The sequence below is a fragment of the Anabrus simplex genome, chromosome 1, assembly GCF_040414725.1.
Source record: "Anabrus simplex isolate iqAnaSimp1 chromosome 1, ASM4041472v1, whole genome shotgun sequence".
In the NCBI taxonomy this organism is placed as follows: Eukaryota; Metazoa; Arthropoda; class Insecta; order Orthoptera; family Tettigoniidae; genus Anabrus; species Anabrus simplex.
Window position 1 is genome coordinate 1,698,421,900 of NC_090265.1, and position 18,151 is coordinate 1,698,440,050.

The following is an 18,151-nucleotide window of genomic DNA, read 5'->3' on the forward strand; positions in this document are numbered from 1 at the left end:
TCGCACGCGCCCACCTGATCACAGTCCCGCCTCTACCGCGTTGCCTCCTTCCCCTAACTCAGTAACTCCGCCCCTCCCTGCTCCCTTCTAGGCCTCGTCTCTCCTCAGCCTGTCAGTTCCACTACGTTCCGTCTACCATCAACTTGGCACCTGAGGTGAGTTTCTCATTCACCAATACTTCGCGAAATTTAACTCCCTTTCGTTTCTTAAATACGGTAACTTTATATCGCGTTTTATTTCTTATAGGTTCCGACTTGGATCAGGATCCCTTCTAGTCAATTTATGTAATCACAACCTACAACATAAGATCTACAAGCACCATTTTAGCCAGGACCTTTGTTACTTCTCAGCAAGATGATATACAACCACATGTCGACATGTATAATTGTTTAATAGGACTCGCTGATCATCTACATCAACAAGCAGTGACCCATTCAAATTGTTCATTTCTACTTATATTGATATTTTACATAATTATCTGCTCCTCAAGTCCAAGTTGTAGCTTCAGCTGAACTTTACCATATATTTTAAGTGGAACACCATTAACTAAATGTTTTATCAACTTTTAACTTGTCACACATGGCTATATGTCCCGAGTGTTAAAAATACCAAAACTAAGCCTACAAACATATTACTATAACCTCAGCTGAACTGTATCACATATTCTAAGTGGAACACCATTTAACTAAATGTTTGAACACTTTAACTTGTCAAACATAGCTATATGTCTTGAGTGCCAAAACTCCATAGATTTACACCTATAAACATCTCTGCTATAGCTATAATATAACAGCAGGTTTTTAACACGTTATTTTAATTAGAAATTTTATAAGTGTACACCCTACAGGACTATGATTTTTCTTAAATCGTGATTTTTTACCTGGACATGTTCACACCTTTTTGTAGATAGATAATGTATAATTTTATATTCACTGTTATATCATACCTGAAGTATTATAAGGTTTATTGTCCTCGATTAATTGTTCTTGGCTGATGATAACAGGTACACTGTCGAAACCGGTCCCGAGTGTATAAAAATGTGAAGGTTTAACTGTAACGTAAAACTGTCACATAATATAATGTATTGAAAAGGTGGAACTTATTGTACTTTTCTTTGATGTGAATTCTGCTTCAATACGGAACCTAAATATGAAGTTCTTAACTTTAAATAAAGAGAATTGATTAAAATATCGATCGAGAAATCTGTATTCTGTTGTTGACTAGATGGCCTGACTGAGAAGGAAGTTGCTTGCTCGTGCGAAATGCTCAGTAGTAGCGAAATTCAAAGCATATTTGATGTTTTACACTCTGATTTCAGCAGTATTAGTGAGGAAGAAGGTATTAGTGATCCTGTGCATGAATGAAAACGAAATACATCACCAGAGATCTTTCGCGTAGTAATATCGTACGACATGGAATGCCGAATGAACTTTCTCCCGCCCCTCAAGATCCGATTGCGACTGACGGATTTGAGCCTACGATCTTGGTACCTGGATGTGAAAACTTTACCACTGATCCTCAGACTTAATAATAATAATAATAATAATAATAATAATAATAATAATAATAATAATAATAATAATACACCGAGAGAGACATACGGCTGTAAGTTTGTATTTGGGATATAGGTTCGAATCTCTTCATTCACTTACTCGTGATTTGTTTCCCATTAATTTCTTATTTCAAAATCAGGAAAATGTTAGGCTCATGTCGTATTGGTTTCCTATTATTTCCTTATTTCAAATCGGCAAATGTTAGGTTCGTGCCGTATAATTAAGGCCATAACACACACTAAAGAACTTCCGAGGTGAGATAAGGTAATGAAAATTTTAAGATTTCAAAGGGATTTTTATGTGTTATATTTCTGTAAAGTTCTGTTTTTGGTGTCATGAGCAATAGTGTGGAATTTCTCAATAATGTACAACAGGTCCCGTGATAATACGCGCAGTCGATCACCGACTGTGCTGTTTTAACCGAAAGCTTGCAACACCCAGGTTGCATACTAGAAAGTTGGCGGATTCCTAGCAATGTCAGAGCAAAGGGCGGGTGGATGCATATGGGTTAATCAGTATTTAATGAAAACTCCCCAGCTGGATCGTGACTTCAACAACCCTGGATGGCTGTAGGCAAAGGGTTCTGCATTTATAATGACAACTACGCAACTCAGTTGTGATTGGCTGTGGGCATGGGACACTTCCATTATAATGAGAACTTCCAAAGTTGAGTTTGACAGACAGTAGGCAAGGGGCCTGCCATTATAATGAAAACACCCAAACTCGATTGTGACTGGCAGTAGACAAGGGGAACTGATATTATATTGAAAACTCCTTAACTTGAATGTGACTGGAAGTAGGAACGGGGGCCTGCCTTTGTAATGAAACCTTCCCATATTGATTGTGACTGGCAGTAGGCAAAGGGGTCTGCCATTATAATTAAACTCCCAAACTGTGACTGGCAGTAGGAAATGGGGCCTGCCATTTCAATGAAAACTCCCCAACTCGGACTTCACATGAGAAACAACGTATGGTGACCTCCCCTGGAGTTTCTCAGGTAACACTAAGAGCAATGCAAACTAACTCAATCTTACTCACAATGTATATGGTATTGTACCTAGAATTCCATATACTATGTAGAATTCCGTAACGAAGCATGGGTACGTGAGCAAGTATATTATATGCATGATTGAAAAAAAGCAATATCATTGGAAAGAACGTGTGTTTCTAGTATAGAAAACATTTTTACTCGCCAATTGCAGTTAATTTATTTGGCTGTATTAACTTCAGTAACTTAACATGTGTGACACATGTAAAACGACAGTAGATGGAGACACCACCGCAGTGTTTCTGGCTTCCATCTCTTAGATTTAGGTGGAACTAATAACTCACCTACATTTTATCTAAAGTTATGTGTGGAGTCATTATTTTGCATGCATTCTTAAAAGGAAGTACCAAAGGGTGCAGTTGAATAAGACGTATGGTAAGGACCTCATATGGTTTGTGCATGTGAGAAGATTAATGAGGGACACAAGTTGGTGTATTGTATGTTGCAATTGAAATGTACTTGATGTGAATTATATATTCTGCAGAAATCAATGGATCGATTACGTGAACTGGTAAATGACAGAAGAATAATTCAGCTCCTGAATCGTAACTCATTGTCTGGTGCTGCTGATGGTATAGATTGGACATATCTACTTAATGCTGTTCACCGGCTACTCATTCAGGTACGGTTTTTTGAATCTTCATTTCAGGAGCTATGAAATGAATTATCATACCACCAATTGAAGCCCAAAGCCTCTCATTTTACTTTGCACATACAAGCAATGGCGTCTGCACCTTAGATGTACACTCAACCACACAAAAATTGGTCAACGAAGAAATACTTAATTTTGTACATTCTCAAAATGCTAGGATATTTCTAAACTGTGGATGGCCACTGGTTGAAGTAAGATACTTGGAATCCTACCATCTGCGCAATATGTTATTCCTATTTCACACAAATATATTTTTTTTAAAGTCATCTTCTTCAATGCCCAATTTTTCTTCCTTGCATTTGAGTGGACATTTTACTAGTTTGTGACCTATTATTTGTATTATATGTTGCATCAGCAGTATTCAGATGTTTTAAAGTTAAAAACATAATTGGCCCATATTGAACTGAGAATCACAATGTTAAAAAGAGAGAGGCTCCACCTATTCAATACATGAAAAACAGTTGTACACTGCTTATGATCTCTACAAAAATTTATCTTCATGGAAAAGTGTTACATTTCACTTGTATCCTTCAGTTCATTTAACACTCACAGCAAGAGTGTAAAAACTACATGAACATCAATTGTTCACTTCTTCATGAAAGTGTTACAGCATATGTTTTACAGTTATCCTTTAATGTGTTTTTTTTTTTTTTTTAATGTGTTGTTGATTGTATACCTCTTGCCATGTTTTTTCTATCGGCTGATGATGACATAAATGTGTCGAAACTGGTCCCAAACCAAATTAAACATGTTATGACATAAATTTGTGCAACTGTTTTTCATGTATTGAATAGGTGGAACCTCTCTCCCTTTAACATAATATTCAGATATGTCTGAAACAATTAGTGTAGTTGTGTATATTATTTGCAATGATTATTATTTCTGCAAATTCATCTGTATGAATACAATGAAGTAGATGCAATGTAAATATCTTTATTATAATAGTAATTTAAGTTGATTTGATGTAAGTTTATAATTGTAAGGTTTGTTTTATGTTTAATCATGATGAAACAAGGAGGCATTATGTGATAATACATATATTACATCCCCTACATTCTATTATTACATTTATACTGTGTTAAAGTTTTCAGTTCATTCATTAATGCAGAAGCTGGAAAGTTGTCCATAGAAGATATAGTATATGTGTGTATATATATATATATATATATATATTGTACACTATTTGGGAAATACATAGCTATTTACAGAAGATAAACAAAACATTGGGAACTTAAATGAGTCACTTCTGCAACTATGGACTCAGCCAGGATGATTGCTTCAGCATAGTAGCCATGGATCCAAAGTGCTTCTTCAGGGTGGTCTTCAAGGGACAACTATGTTGGAGGGTTAGCATGGGTAATCTTGCTCTCTGAATTGGACAGCATTTTGCGTACAAGTAGGAGGGGGGGAAGTTGGAGGTCTATACAAAACTTGTGTTTGGCGTGGCCCTATGTCATTAATCAAGGGTCTGTCAGTGAATTGGCTATTATTTAAAAAAAAATTTTCTTTTGAACAGTGTTCCTGGCATATGTAAGGTCCAGAATCTGTTGTCTACTGTTTGATAGCTGTTATGTGTTGAACTACGACAGTCCACAGCCTGGTTTCAAGGCATAGACGAGTCTTGCAAAAGGGACAGCATGTATTTTTGAAGAATGAACAATATGATTATATTTAGATTGATGCTTTCATGGCCCATAATTGTAGATATGATAATAAGCTTTTGGACTTTTGCCACATCAAAAAGCAAGGTGAAATTGTTTTACAGAGAACTTTGCTTTGCGTCTTCAGGAAATAATCTTGTCTGTTCACAAGCAAGACTTCTGTAATAATGTATGATTATACTTGTGTTAAAATCAGTGAGTGGCTAAAAAAGTGATCTATATCAGGATACAATCCCTGCAAATTGTGTTGCTGGTATCGTTGTTCACTGTTGTTTATATGATTACTAGAAACTTTATTAGATCATAATGCCTGATTTCCTGTGTAATTTGTATTTATTTCAGATGAGTGCAATTAGGGTTTTACCAGAGTATGAGGGGATTACTATGGAGTAAGGAAGTGCAAAAACGATGCAAGGAAATCATATACAAGTACTACTTTGTACCAATCTTGACGTATAGAGCTGAAACTTAAGCGGGGAAAAGATAATCATGGCAAGTGTGTTGAAATTCATAAGAAGTTTGCTGGCCAAGACAAGACAGGACCGAATATGAAATACACTAGGTGTACACGGAGTGGGAGAGAGATTAGAACGATCAAGGCTGAGGTATGAGCACATGAAAAGAATGGGAAGAACGAGGATCCCGAAGTCGATGCTTTAACTGGAGGTTGGACATAAAAGTCGTAGAGCTAGACTCGGGAAACAAAGGAGAGAACAAACTGAACAGCATTGTTTCCACAGTGGTAAAACTGTTCCACCATGTAGTGTTGAACCATATGAATTAGAACAAGATATTCTGCAGGAAAAATATATAGTAGAAACAATGTTAACAAAATAATAAAGAAAATAAAAAATAAAAACCTAAAACGACACTAATTAACACAACTAAATGAGAAAAAAAAAAAGCAATCTTCACTTTCAATAATAATAATAATAATAATAATAATAATAATAATAATAATAATAATAATAATAATAATAATAATAATAATAATATTTATCAAGTCACTCATTTATTTAATTTAATATTCCCAGCTTTCACATATCAGAAAACATTTAAAAGTCAGTTTTCTAAAATTGGATGGTTGGTTTCCTAATGAGGGTCTGGTACCGTACCGTACAGTACTGCACGGTGCTTGACATACCTTTTGGGTGAAACATAAACATTGTTACCTCGTAGAATACCATGAAATTTAATGCTTAATATTGTTACAGAATATCGCTTACAAATTACTTAGCAATAAACAAAAGAACAAACGGTGTTTATAGGTTCATATGTGACCTCCCTTTGGGAATTCCGAAAAATAACATTAGCTCAGACGTGACATATTGTAATAGGAAATACCCATACTTAAAGCTTGAAGAACATGAGATGGTACGCAGGGCATGTATGGCACATTAAATTGGAGTGGTACAGAGAGTGTGAGGATTTGCTTTGAATGAGATTCTAAACATTTTTTTAAAACCGTTTGTTTTATTGTGGAAATTCCAGTTCATATCACCTCAGTACAGTAGATGATGGATTGGGCATGACCTTTTTCCGTCATGCGGCTGGCAATGTCCCGCGTTGCTCCACTACTCCTCTCGTCCTCACCGTGGATCAGCTCTCGGTACCATGGAACCACGTCCACTCCAACGAGGGAAGCTCTAGAAGTTTTAGAAATTCTTGAAGTTCTTGAAGATCTTGGTGGTCTGGGAGTTCGTTTTGCCAAGATCACTCACTCTGAAGGATAGCGTGAACACACGCATTGAAGCCCTTGTACATATTGGGCATATTAGTCTGAGGTGTAAGTTCTGAACTCACACTTTAATCAAACCATGAAAGGATAAGAAAATAAATGCAAATATGCCGTATCGAATGTCAGTGAAATCGACTCAAATGTTTTAAGGCAAATAAACTGGTCACTTGAGAAAACAAAAAAAAATTAACCTTCATGTGGCAAAATATCAATAGAATCGAACCCGCAAATAAACTGGTCACTTGAGAAAATAAAGAAATTAACTTTCATGCAGCTGAACGTCAATAGAATCGAATGTTTCAAGTATTATTACAATATTATAAGTCCACCTGTTCAATACAATACAATATGATCCACTATTTCATATGGTCAAATGTTTTTTATACATAATACATAAAAGTCAAAGGTACATGTTTCACCCTCCTTAGGGGCATCATCAGCCTATATCAATCTTAAAAAATAATAATAATACATATACTTATAAATTATAGGTTAAAATGTTGAAAAATGGTTTCGTAAAACATTATACAATAACATCTAAAACAACGATAATGCACCAAAGTATGTTAAAAGAGAGTGAAATTAACAGTTTGAAGATTAAAACGTGATTAAACGTGAGATTTTGAGAGTCTAAAACTAAAATGGATCCATATTTTTATAATATCATTAAGACTGTGAAAGCCTTGAGTATAAAAACAATCATCAAAGGGGGATGTTTCTTCAATACCCAAGTTGAATCCAAGGTGGTAAAATCACATTCAGTTATTTAAAACGGAAGTGTGAAAGTAATAAACAAGTTTAAAATGTATATGATTGGGATATCTGAAAGTCAAGAAGAAAATGGAACTTCTGTAGAGGCGATGCTTGTGATAAAACGTATGTCAAAGCTAGCGGAGTTCGGAAATATGGTAGTCGAATGGATCTAAAAGATAGTCAAGTTGATATATAATTCCGTTGAAACATGTGTTGGAAGAAAAGTTCAGGATTTTTCGTACGGAGCGTATTAAGTACGTCAGGTTGCTGCAACGTACTTAATACGCTCCGTACGAAAAATCCTGAACTTTTCTTCCAACACATGTTTCAACGGAATTATATATCAACTTGACTATCTTTTAGATCCATTCGACTACCATATTTCCGAACTCCGCTAGCTTTGACATACGTTTTATCACAAGCATCGCCTCTACAGAAGTTCCATTTTCTTCTTGACTTTCAGATATCCCAATCAGATACATTTTAAACTTGTTTATTACTTTCACACTTCCGTTTTAAATAACTGAATGTGATTTTACCACCTTGGATTCAACTTGGGTATTGAAGAAACATCCCCCTTTGATGATTGTTTTTATACTCAAGGCTTTCACAGTCTTAATGATATTATAAAAATATGGATCCATTTTAGTTTTAGACTCTCAAAATCTCACGTTTAATCACGTTTTAATCTTCAAACTGTTAATTTCACTCTCTTTTAACATACTTTGGTGCATTATCGTTGTTTTAGATGTTATTGTATAATGTTTTACGAAACCATTTTTCAACATTTTAACCTATAATTTATAAGTATATGTATTATTATTATTTTTTAAGATTGATATAGGCTGATGATGCCCCTAAGGAGGGTGAAACATGTACCTTTGACTTTTATGTATTATGTATAAAAAACATTTGACCATATGAAATAGTGGATCATATTGTATTGTATTGAACAGGTGGACTTATAATATTGTAATAATACTTGAAACATACGTCAACTTCAATACGGAACCAAAATGAGAATAGTCACTTGTAAAATAGAATCGAACCCGCACATAAACTGGACACTTGAGAAAATAAAGAAATTTTCATGCGGCCGAATGTCAATAGAATCGAACCCACATTCTTTTTAATGTACATGACACTTGGCAGAAATTATGATATTGTTCACAAATAGTTTGCTTTTAATGTTCGAAGAATATAACACAATTATTTGTAGAGTTCTGCTGCTTTATGATTGCTTTGCATGTATTTACAAAGTTTATTTAGCACTGATGGCACTATGAATGGCATTTGCTTCACTTTTTTAGAAGAAATTACATACTTTACATGTGAAATTAGTTCCGCTCACACGCACTGTTATATGACAAGAAGTAGCACTACTAGACTATCAATGCAGGAGTGAAATTATTCCCGTTCACTCACACTGTCCTGTTTATGTTCAAACATGAATAATAACACTGGTAAGGCTTTAGAATACTTCGATAGTGAAAATTAGTTCCATTCACTAATGGTCCTGGTTTCATGGAAAGATACCGTGAAATTACAAGATAATTCACACGTGAAGTTTTGATGTTTTCCTAACATTCAGATTTCACTTGAAAAATGCACGTCCTAATGCACTGTTCAATGTTCTACGTTCGCTCTCAGCAGAAATATTTCACTCATTTTGAATACAAGTCCTAATGCACTGTTCAATCTTCATCAGCAGAAATATTTCAATCACTTTGTGATATTCAAATCCTAATGCACTGTTCAAGATTCTAAGTTCGCAAGGCTATTGAAATGTTTCAGTCACTTCTCACTGTAATTTCGTAAAGTTGGCTGTAGATTCGGATTCCGTACTGTCACATCGTGGCACGAACTTCCATCAGCCAACCGTCCTGGTTCGACTTTGGGACAAAACTGTGTCGTGTTGAATTCTCGCTCCTCTTTTATAGCAGAGTTGTGGAGATTGCAGCTATTTCATTTCTTTCAATATCTTCCTTAATCCGAGGTGGATTTTAACTAAACTTGATTGTATTGGAGATATTAACGTGATTTATATGGTGATGTTGTTATATTTGTATTGTAATTCCTGTACAAGTTATTTATGATAGAATGTTTGGAAGGTTCTATGGATGATACAACTTGGCCTTGGCGAGCCGGGACTGGCTTCAACGTCATTCGCAACATGCTTGCTGTCGCCAGCTGCTATGCTGGCACGCGGCGCATATTTTAAGTTTGATGTACTTAAAAACTGTAATGCTGGACCAGCGTTCCTGGTACAATATCTTTGGGAAATACGTATAATACTACTATAGGCTTCAGTTTTTAGTCACCTCTTTCCACTTTTCACTAGTTTGGAGTGGCAGAAAGTAGTTACACATTACACTTGATGCATTCTGTGCGGCCACGGGATTCTCATCCAGCGACCGCACAGCGCCGGCTTTGGTTTGTTGGGGTGATACAGTGATGTAGGCCATTGAATCCCAACGTCAGATACTCTGAAAAGAAAAGAAGTGTGAACAACTGTATTTATATACCATTATAATAAATATTATGCATCTTCCTAATTCTGATGGTGGCACTTGCACATACGTACATACATATCCCACGTCGTTCCATCTTCAGCGATGGGTTGGTAAACGGGGCTTCTCCACCAGTTGCGGTCCCTGAACTTCTCTCCTTCTTCAATGCTTTCCAAAGTATGTCCTCTCTGTTGAATGTCAATCTTCACCATGTCCTTGTACCTGAGTCTTGGTCGCCCTCTTGGTCTTTTGTCTTCAAGTTTTAGATCGTACATTTTTTTTGTAATCTGTTATCACCCATGCGTCGCATATGTCCATACCATCTCAGTCGCTGAACTGTTATTTTGTCCTGCAGTCTTACAACTTGAACCTGCTTGTGAATTTCCTCACTACAGACTCTGTCCCTCCGTGTTTTGCTGATCATGCAACGGACAAATTTCATTTCTGCTGCCTGGATTCTACTACCATCTTTGTTTCTTATGGTCCATGTTTCGCAACCATAGGTCAGGATTGGTACCTAATAAGTTTCATATATGACTCTCTTACATTTTGTTGGTATTTTCTTGTTCCATATTACGTCTTTAACTATTTTGTAAAAGTTGCTACCTGCCTGAATTCTGTGGGAAATTTCCTTATCTATTGAACCAGTATCAGAGATAACACTTCCAAGATATTTGAATTGATGGTTCATCCGTAGCTGTTTCCCCTCCATTTCAATGTGTCCCATTGGTTGCCTGTATCTCTTCATGACCATAACCTCACTTTTCTCTTAGCTGAAGATGAGTCCATATTCTTTAGCAGATTCTGCCCAGGAGTTTATTTGTCCTTGAAGATCTTCTTTAGAGTCTCCCCACAAGCATATATTATCCGCAAACAATATAACTTTCATTTTCTTACCTCCATTGGTTTGGTGAACTTTTCTCTGAATCTCGTTCATCACAGTGATGAAAAGAAGAGGAGATAGAACACCACCCTGTCTTAACCCAGATTTTATATCAAAGGTTTCATTCATTCCTACAGGTGTTTTGACTTTACTTCGGGTATCTTCATACAAATTCTTGATCCGGTGTATCATGTCATCCTGTATTCCAATTTTCTTCAGTGCTTCCCACACCTTCTCTCTATTCACTGCATCAAATGCTTTCTTGATATCCAGAAAGGCTGACCACAAATCTCGGCTGTGTTCATAGTATTTTTCCATTAACTGACGGACTGTAAAGATTAAATCAGTTGTTGATCTCCCCTTCCTGAATCCATACTGTTCTTCGAAGAGGTTCTCTTCAATAAGGGGTCTGATTGTACGCTCTATAATTCTTTCATAAAGTTTACCAACTTGAGATGTTAAAGTGATGCCTCTACAGTTGGAACATTTCTTTCTGTCTCCTTTGTTGAAGATTGGAATTATGATGCCTGTTTTCCAATCGACTTGTATGTCCCCAATTTTCCAGATCTTACGAAAGAGTCTGTAGATCCAATGTTTTCCAGAAATGCCCATTGCCTTCATAATTTCTCCATTAATTTCATCAGCTCCTGTTGATTTTCCAGTTTTGATGTATTTCCAGACATATTCTACATCCTCCATGTTAATTCTAACCTGTTGTCAGAGCAGACTTGCAGGAGGTAGTACCGGTACTGTCTTTTTGTATAGGCTGTATGCAGTTCACATTTAGTAATTCATCAAAGTAAGTCCTCCAAGTCTCTTTGATCTTCTCATCTTCAGTGATCAGATTTTCATTATCATCTCTTAGGTATTTGGAGTGTTCTTTATCTCTTTTTCTATTTTTCATCATCCCATATAACATTTTCTTATTACCATTAACATCCTCTTTCAATTCATCACTACACTTGTTCAACCACTTCTCTCGTTTTTCTGTAACAACTTTGTTTGCTTGTTTTTCAGCAACCCTGTATAGTTTCTTATTATGATCAGTCCGGTTCTTGAAATATTTTCTGAACATGTTGTTCTTGTTCAGGACAGCAGTTCTTGTTCTGTCATTCCACCATGGAGTTTCCTTCCATCTTCTTGTGCCACTGGTTCGTCCACAAACCTTCCCAGTTATCATTACTAGATTTTCTTTCAGATCCTTCCATTCCTCCTCTACTGTTCTTTCATCTGTCTTTGGTATCACTGTTTTGATATTTTCTTGGAACTCTATTATTCTATCATTGTCCTTCAGCTTCCAGGTCTTGAGTTTCTTTACCTGTGTGGTTCTTACTTCTTTTAACTTGTTAAACTTTAAGTATCCAATGAGGAGTCTATGATCACTTTCCAGGGAGACACTAGGAATCACTTTTACATCTAACAGTCTATTTTGTAGTTGTTTCTCGATCAAAAAGTAATCTATAAGAGATTCACTTTTTCCATCACATCCATATCTTGTAACCTTATGGCTTTTTTGTTTTTGATACCATGAGTTCCCTATTATAAGGTTGTTCCTCAGGCAGAGGTCAAATAGTCTAGTTCCTTCTGGGTTTCGTGGACCCCATCCATGTGCTCCTAGAATATTTTCATATCTATCTCTCACAGTTCCTACTTGAGCATTCATATCCCCTATGATAATTGTTCCATCTCCTCTTATTCTTTCCTCTATGTCTTCTTCAAAATGTTCTTTTTCTTCATCTTCACAACCAGTCTGTGGTGCATAGCACTGAATGATGTTGATGTTCTGGGAAGAATCCAATTTCAGCATTATGTGAAGAATCCGATCAGAAACATATTTTACTTCTACTACATGATCTTTCATTTGATGATCCATAACAACACCAACTCCATTTTTTGCTTGATCTCCACCTGACCAAAATAGATGGTATCCCTCTCTGAGTTCCTTTGATCCTTTTCCTTTCCACTTGGTTTCATTGAGTCCCAGTATGTTTATGTTCCTTGTTTTCATTAAGTCTACACATTCCTCTATTTTGCCAGTTAGTGTCAGAATGTTCAGCGTGGCAATTTTGATTTCAGTCTCATATCGAGTTTTGTGTGTTCCCCTCTTTGGTTGTGATAGAGCATCGGGTATTGAACCGTCATTAATATCATTACCAATGAGGGAACTAGAGTCATTATTCAGGTGATTACAATATTTCCATCCGAGGCCTCGTTTAGTTTTGAAAGCAATTCCAAATTATTCAGAAGCTGACTTGCTGGGCCTATCACTTCCGAAGATTTTTCTGTCGGGGTTATCTCCCTTAGCCTTTAATAGTCCCCTATCAACCTGCAAGGCAGAAGGCCCCGAGTCAGATCTCAGGGATCAGATATTGCCTCTTTCTCCAGATCCGCCGTACCAGTGATTTTCACTTCTGCCTTCACTGCTGTTGAGGTGTTCACCCGTATCCCTGGACATGGGTTCTGTGTTATACCCCACAGGACTGGGTCCCCGACTGAACTCAGCCATCCTATCACTCCGGCCTACTGAAGTGTAGGGTGCCCACCCCCGCGACGTGGACGCACCAGACAGGAATTACTCAAGTGGAGGAATAGGGAAGGTGACCCCATCTCCCTTGAGCAGAGTTAATGGTTGTGTATGGTGCCACAACCAAAGGCTGGCACTTGCACATAGCCACTTAAAATTGAAATGGTGATGAATATTTTAATTTTCTTCGGGGTTACCATAGGATCTTCTTCATTAAAAAAATATTAAAAAACCACAAAAAAACACATATTTGCTGGCATCAGAGCACAAGAAATTTAAAATTTCATCGTCAAAATACAACAAAAAAATATTTCGGTCGGCGTCATATTTAAAAAAGTGGAAAATTTTGCACTAGGGCAGTGGGCTGTTGTGGGAACTAGGTCATCCACCATCCAGATAGTTGGTGGACGATGTGATGATTTTGCTCTCTTTGCGGGCCGGGGAATCATTATTGGACATGGATTCTCTACTCCTGTGCGGAATTTGCTGTTTCAGCACTACTTTAATTGGTGCTCGGAGTTCATCTCCCGCAAGGCAATTTGCGAGACCCCCGTCATCTTCCCCATCTGGATCTTCTTCAGATAATGCATTACATTCTGGTGGTTCAATTTATACGGCTTCAGTATCAGTATCCTCTTGTTCAATAACATGTAGAACCTTCTAAAGCGTCAAGCCACTCAAATGAACTTCATATATCATATATCACTAGACGCGATACATCGCGCTCTCCACATGTTTACAATGATTGCTTAAGGCAATTTAATGGTTAAAAGTGGTACATGTTTCGTATTTTATCAACATCTTCAGCCACATAACACTGTTTAGATGAAAAATATATAAAATTGACAAAGTAATCCTTAAGAGGAAGTGTCCTTAAAATTAACATAAGATTGACGACATTAAACAAACAAAAACTCAAGAGAAAATATATAAATTATTACTACAATTACTACTACAATTGGAAAACACCGAAATGAAATAACAGTGAAGGGATAGCAGCCATTAAGGATTTACGTAGCTAGTTCCCTTCCCTATCTGGATAGCAACCATTAAGGATTTACATAGGTAGTTCCCTTCACTATTGTTATTTTGTTTCAGTGTTTTCAAAATTCGTACATTCCTCATCGCCAGATGTTTCATTCCAGGCTTGTGTCAATGTCATACCTTCATATGTGCGTACACATGTTAAGTTATGTGACCCTCTCAGACTGATTCTGATGGTTTCGTCAGCTTCCGCTTCGAATGCTAGCGCTGTACCATGTCCGGGGAGCCATCTGGTGACAAATGAACATACCATTTCCACTTCTATTACATCGTCTAAATTGAAACACCTCATTGTTTGAGAAGCCTTTCTTGTGGACAGTCGAGATTTTCTTTTGATGACGCAGAGCAAAGTTCTCTGCGAAACGTAAAGAATTTCACCTTATTTTCTTGACACGGCATAAGCCCAAAAGCCTATATCATGTATAAATCTAGTACATGTTTCTTCCCCTAAACGACATCATCAGCTAGAATAAATCACACAATATATCAGATACAAAAATTACATTACTACATTGGTAAGACAAATTAAAAACACTTTTATACACAAGGGCGGTTAAAATAAATTATTAGCAAACTTTGTTAAAGTTTCAAGTCATATAGTCAATAAAAGATATTTCAAACATTTTAACGCCTCTATAAATATAATAAATATTCAGCTAGGAGCAAATACATGACTGATTATGGACATTCCTTTTCTACTATAGATCAAGATATGGAAATTCTTTACTACAGTAAAAAAAGGCAAATTACTCAATATTTATGTAAACTTAATTATTGGCATTGACGAGAAACATAACCCACCCTTAATCTAAATTAAATCTCAGATAAAATCAACGCCAATACAACTTCAAATCAAAAATATCCAATCCATAACCAATTCATATCCCCTACCTTTAAAATATTTACCCCACCCCCTCCACCCCAACTTCTTTCAGCCAAGTTCCAACCTAATCATTTAATAACGATCCACTATTCCATTTTATAAGAAATATCTTTAAACCTTTTATTTTACATATAAGTAAAAGATATGATGGTACATAAACATAAATAATCTTTTCAGCTTATAGTGTCATGAATTGATTAGGTGGTTAAAACTATATATTTTCCTCAAGTTACATTCCGATCAGTCCAATTTGACACTCGTTCCATTGGGGTACTTTTCTTGTTTGTCTGTGGACGCTGCCATACATAATGACTCGTTTTTTGCTACTTTGTCACATCAGTATTTACTCTTCAGGTAAGTGTTTAAGATTTATAACAGAGTTTTCTCTTTGTTGCTGCTTTGTATTGCAATTACTATGTTTTTCTGGGGTGTCTAATGTTTTGTCTGGAGAACTTACTTTATAGAAGAAATTACTACCAATTGTTGCTGTAATCTATGAATTCATTTTCAGGAGTCAGAAAAGATAAAGCAAGAAGAAGCCAAGGGTTCAATGACTGCACCAGTAAAAAATAGAAGAGCGACATGGAAAAATGACTGTTCATCATTGGCTGCTATCATTGTTAACAAAGCAAACCAAGGTAAAAAAAAAATAAAAAAATATTTAGCAGTATTTAGCAACTTGTAGAATAACATCAAAATGAGAACTCACATTAGATGATGCAACATCACATAAACTAGGAGAGTCCTGTTAATCGAAACTAATTTGGGACCAAGACCTATTTGGATTACAAGATTTTTGGATTAACCAAGGTCTTTCCTCTAATGTAAATTAAAATGTCATTGTAAGGTGTAATGGGTGTGCATGCTCTTCGCGAGCATTGAGAGATGAAGATGGAGTGATGTGAGTTCTCTGTTTACTTCATTACAGCAAACAAGAATTACTGATTTTACGAACATGCCAAATATATCTATTGTAAAGTAAGTACTAATTACTGTTGTAAGTACCTTAGAATAAGCTATTTGCATCATTCATGAAAGACAAACAAACTGAGCAAATTTGTACATTGTTTCTTTTTGCTATTTCGTATTATTACAATAAATTGTATTTTAAAATTACCTTTTATTCCCCACTTTTGTTTGGATTAACCAGAATTTTGGATTAAAGAGACTCCGCTGTATAAATTTTCTTGTGCATACTGTATTGTGAATATGCAAAGTGGTTGTAAATTCTATGTTGAACTATGAAACAATAATTGCATTCATGTTCACTGTTTTTTCTTGTGTACTAGCTGCAAGCCTATCTACATCATCATCATCATCATCATCATCATCATCATCATCATTGTTGACCAACTCCAGTTTTCCAGGTGCGGTATACGAGGCCCTTCCATTTTGTTCTGTCCATGAACGATTCTTCGTTCACAATCCGCTCCCAATCCTGACCTCTCTCCTCTACATCCTTCTTCACTAAGTCTGTCCATTTTTCTCTAGGTCTGCTCACTGGTCTCTTTCCCCTGATTTCTCTTTCATACTCCTTTATTGCAGACCTGTTGGCACTCATTCTTTTCACATTACCAAACAACTTCAGTCTTGCCTTTTGGATCTTCTGGAGTAAGGAGTCTTCTAGTCCTACGTCTTCTCTGACTTTTTCATTCCTGATTTTATCTCTCCTGGTCTTCTGGATCATTGTGCATAGGAATTTCATTTCTGCTGCTTGGAGTTTTGAGTTGTCCTTTCTTGTTAATGTAGCGGTTTCCGGGCTGTATGTGAGGATAGGGGTGTAGTATGATTTATACAGTGTCATCTTGGTTTTGAGTGGTACTTGTTTATCCTATAGTAGCTGTCTTACTTGGAGGTAAAAATGTATTGCTTTGCTGATTCGACTGTTTACTATCTGCGCACTTTTTAGTGATAGATTTCTGTTCGAGGTGAGGAGTAAAGAGCGAGCTCTCGCAGTTCCGGAAGTACTGCCAACTGAATGGAAATGAAGTGGGAATTGAATCGATATGATTGAATCGATATGTATATGTTACAACTTTATTCAGTTGAATCCTCAGAAACAGCACTCTCACAATCGTCACTGCTCTCTGCCGTACTATTAATTACAATATCGTCCAGGGCTAATTCCATTACACCGTCGTGCCTCCAGTAGTCTTCTCCCAGTTCGTGCACCTTTCTGCAGTACCCTTTCCAATCTTCGGCAGGTACTGAGTTGAATGCCTTGATGGTCAGTCGTCGTAGGTTTCCTGCTGTCATGTCTCCCGTTATATTGTGTCCTCTGAACTCTTGTTTTATTTTTGCCCATACCAATTCCATGGCGTTCAGATCACAGTTGTATGGGGGAAGACGAAGGACGACGTGACCGTTTTCAGCAGCCATGACGTCAACAGCATAACTTGTTTCAGGAGGCCTGTTTTCCTGAACTAATCTATACAGGGCCTCTTTTCTTTGATTTGTGTCGCAGACAATGCCTTTCCCCTGTAGCCACTGGACCATTGTCACTCGTGTATCATACCGTGATGGTACTTTATCCACCTGTCGAGAATGGTATGGTGCATTATCCAGCACTATCACAGATGCAGGAGGCAAATTAGGGAGCACAGATGTTTTGAACCATTTCTAAAAATTATCGGAATTCATTTGGCCATGGTAATCGCCTTGGGTACTTCTGGCTTCAAATATTAATTGTGCTTCTCTAATGAACCCTTTCTCAGATCCAACACTTGCAATAATTAGCCGTTTCGAAGAGCATCCCCATTCTGTAACACCCACAACATCTTTTTCTCTCTGCCAGCATTTTCCAGTTGTTATATTATTATCAATCCAGGACTCGTCCAAGTAAAACACTTTCTTGCCTTCTTCCCTAGCATGTTTTATTTGGACGAGGAATCGTGCTTGCCAA

General features: G+C 36.7%; 1 protein-coding gene across 1 annotated transcript in view; it reads left to right on the forward strand.

Annotated features, from left to right (window-relative positions):
• LOC136863856 (serine-protein kinase ATM) overlaps positions 1-18,151 on the forward strand; it is a 570,640-nt gene that overhangs the window by 23,564 nt on the left and 528,925 nt on the right. Inside the window, exons 2-3 of the mRNA XM_068226546.1 lie at positions 3,086-3,223; positions 15,761-15,887. Coding sequence (XP_068082647.1) covers positions 3,086-3,223; positions 15,761-15,887 — 265 coding nt within the window. The remainder of the gene's footprint in view (positions 1-3,085; positions 3,224-15,760; positions 15,888-18,151) is intronic.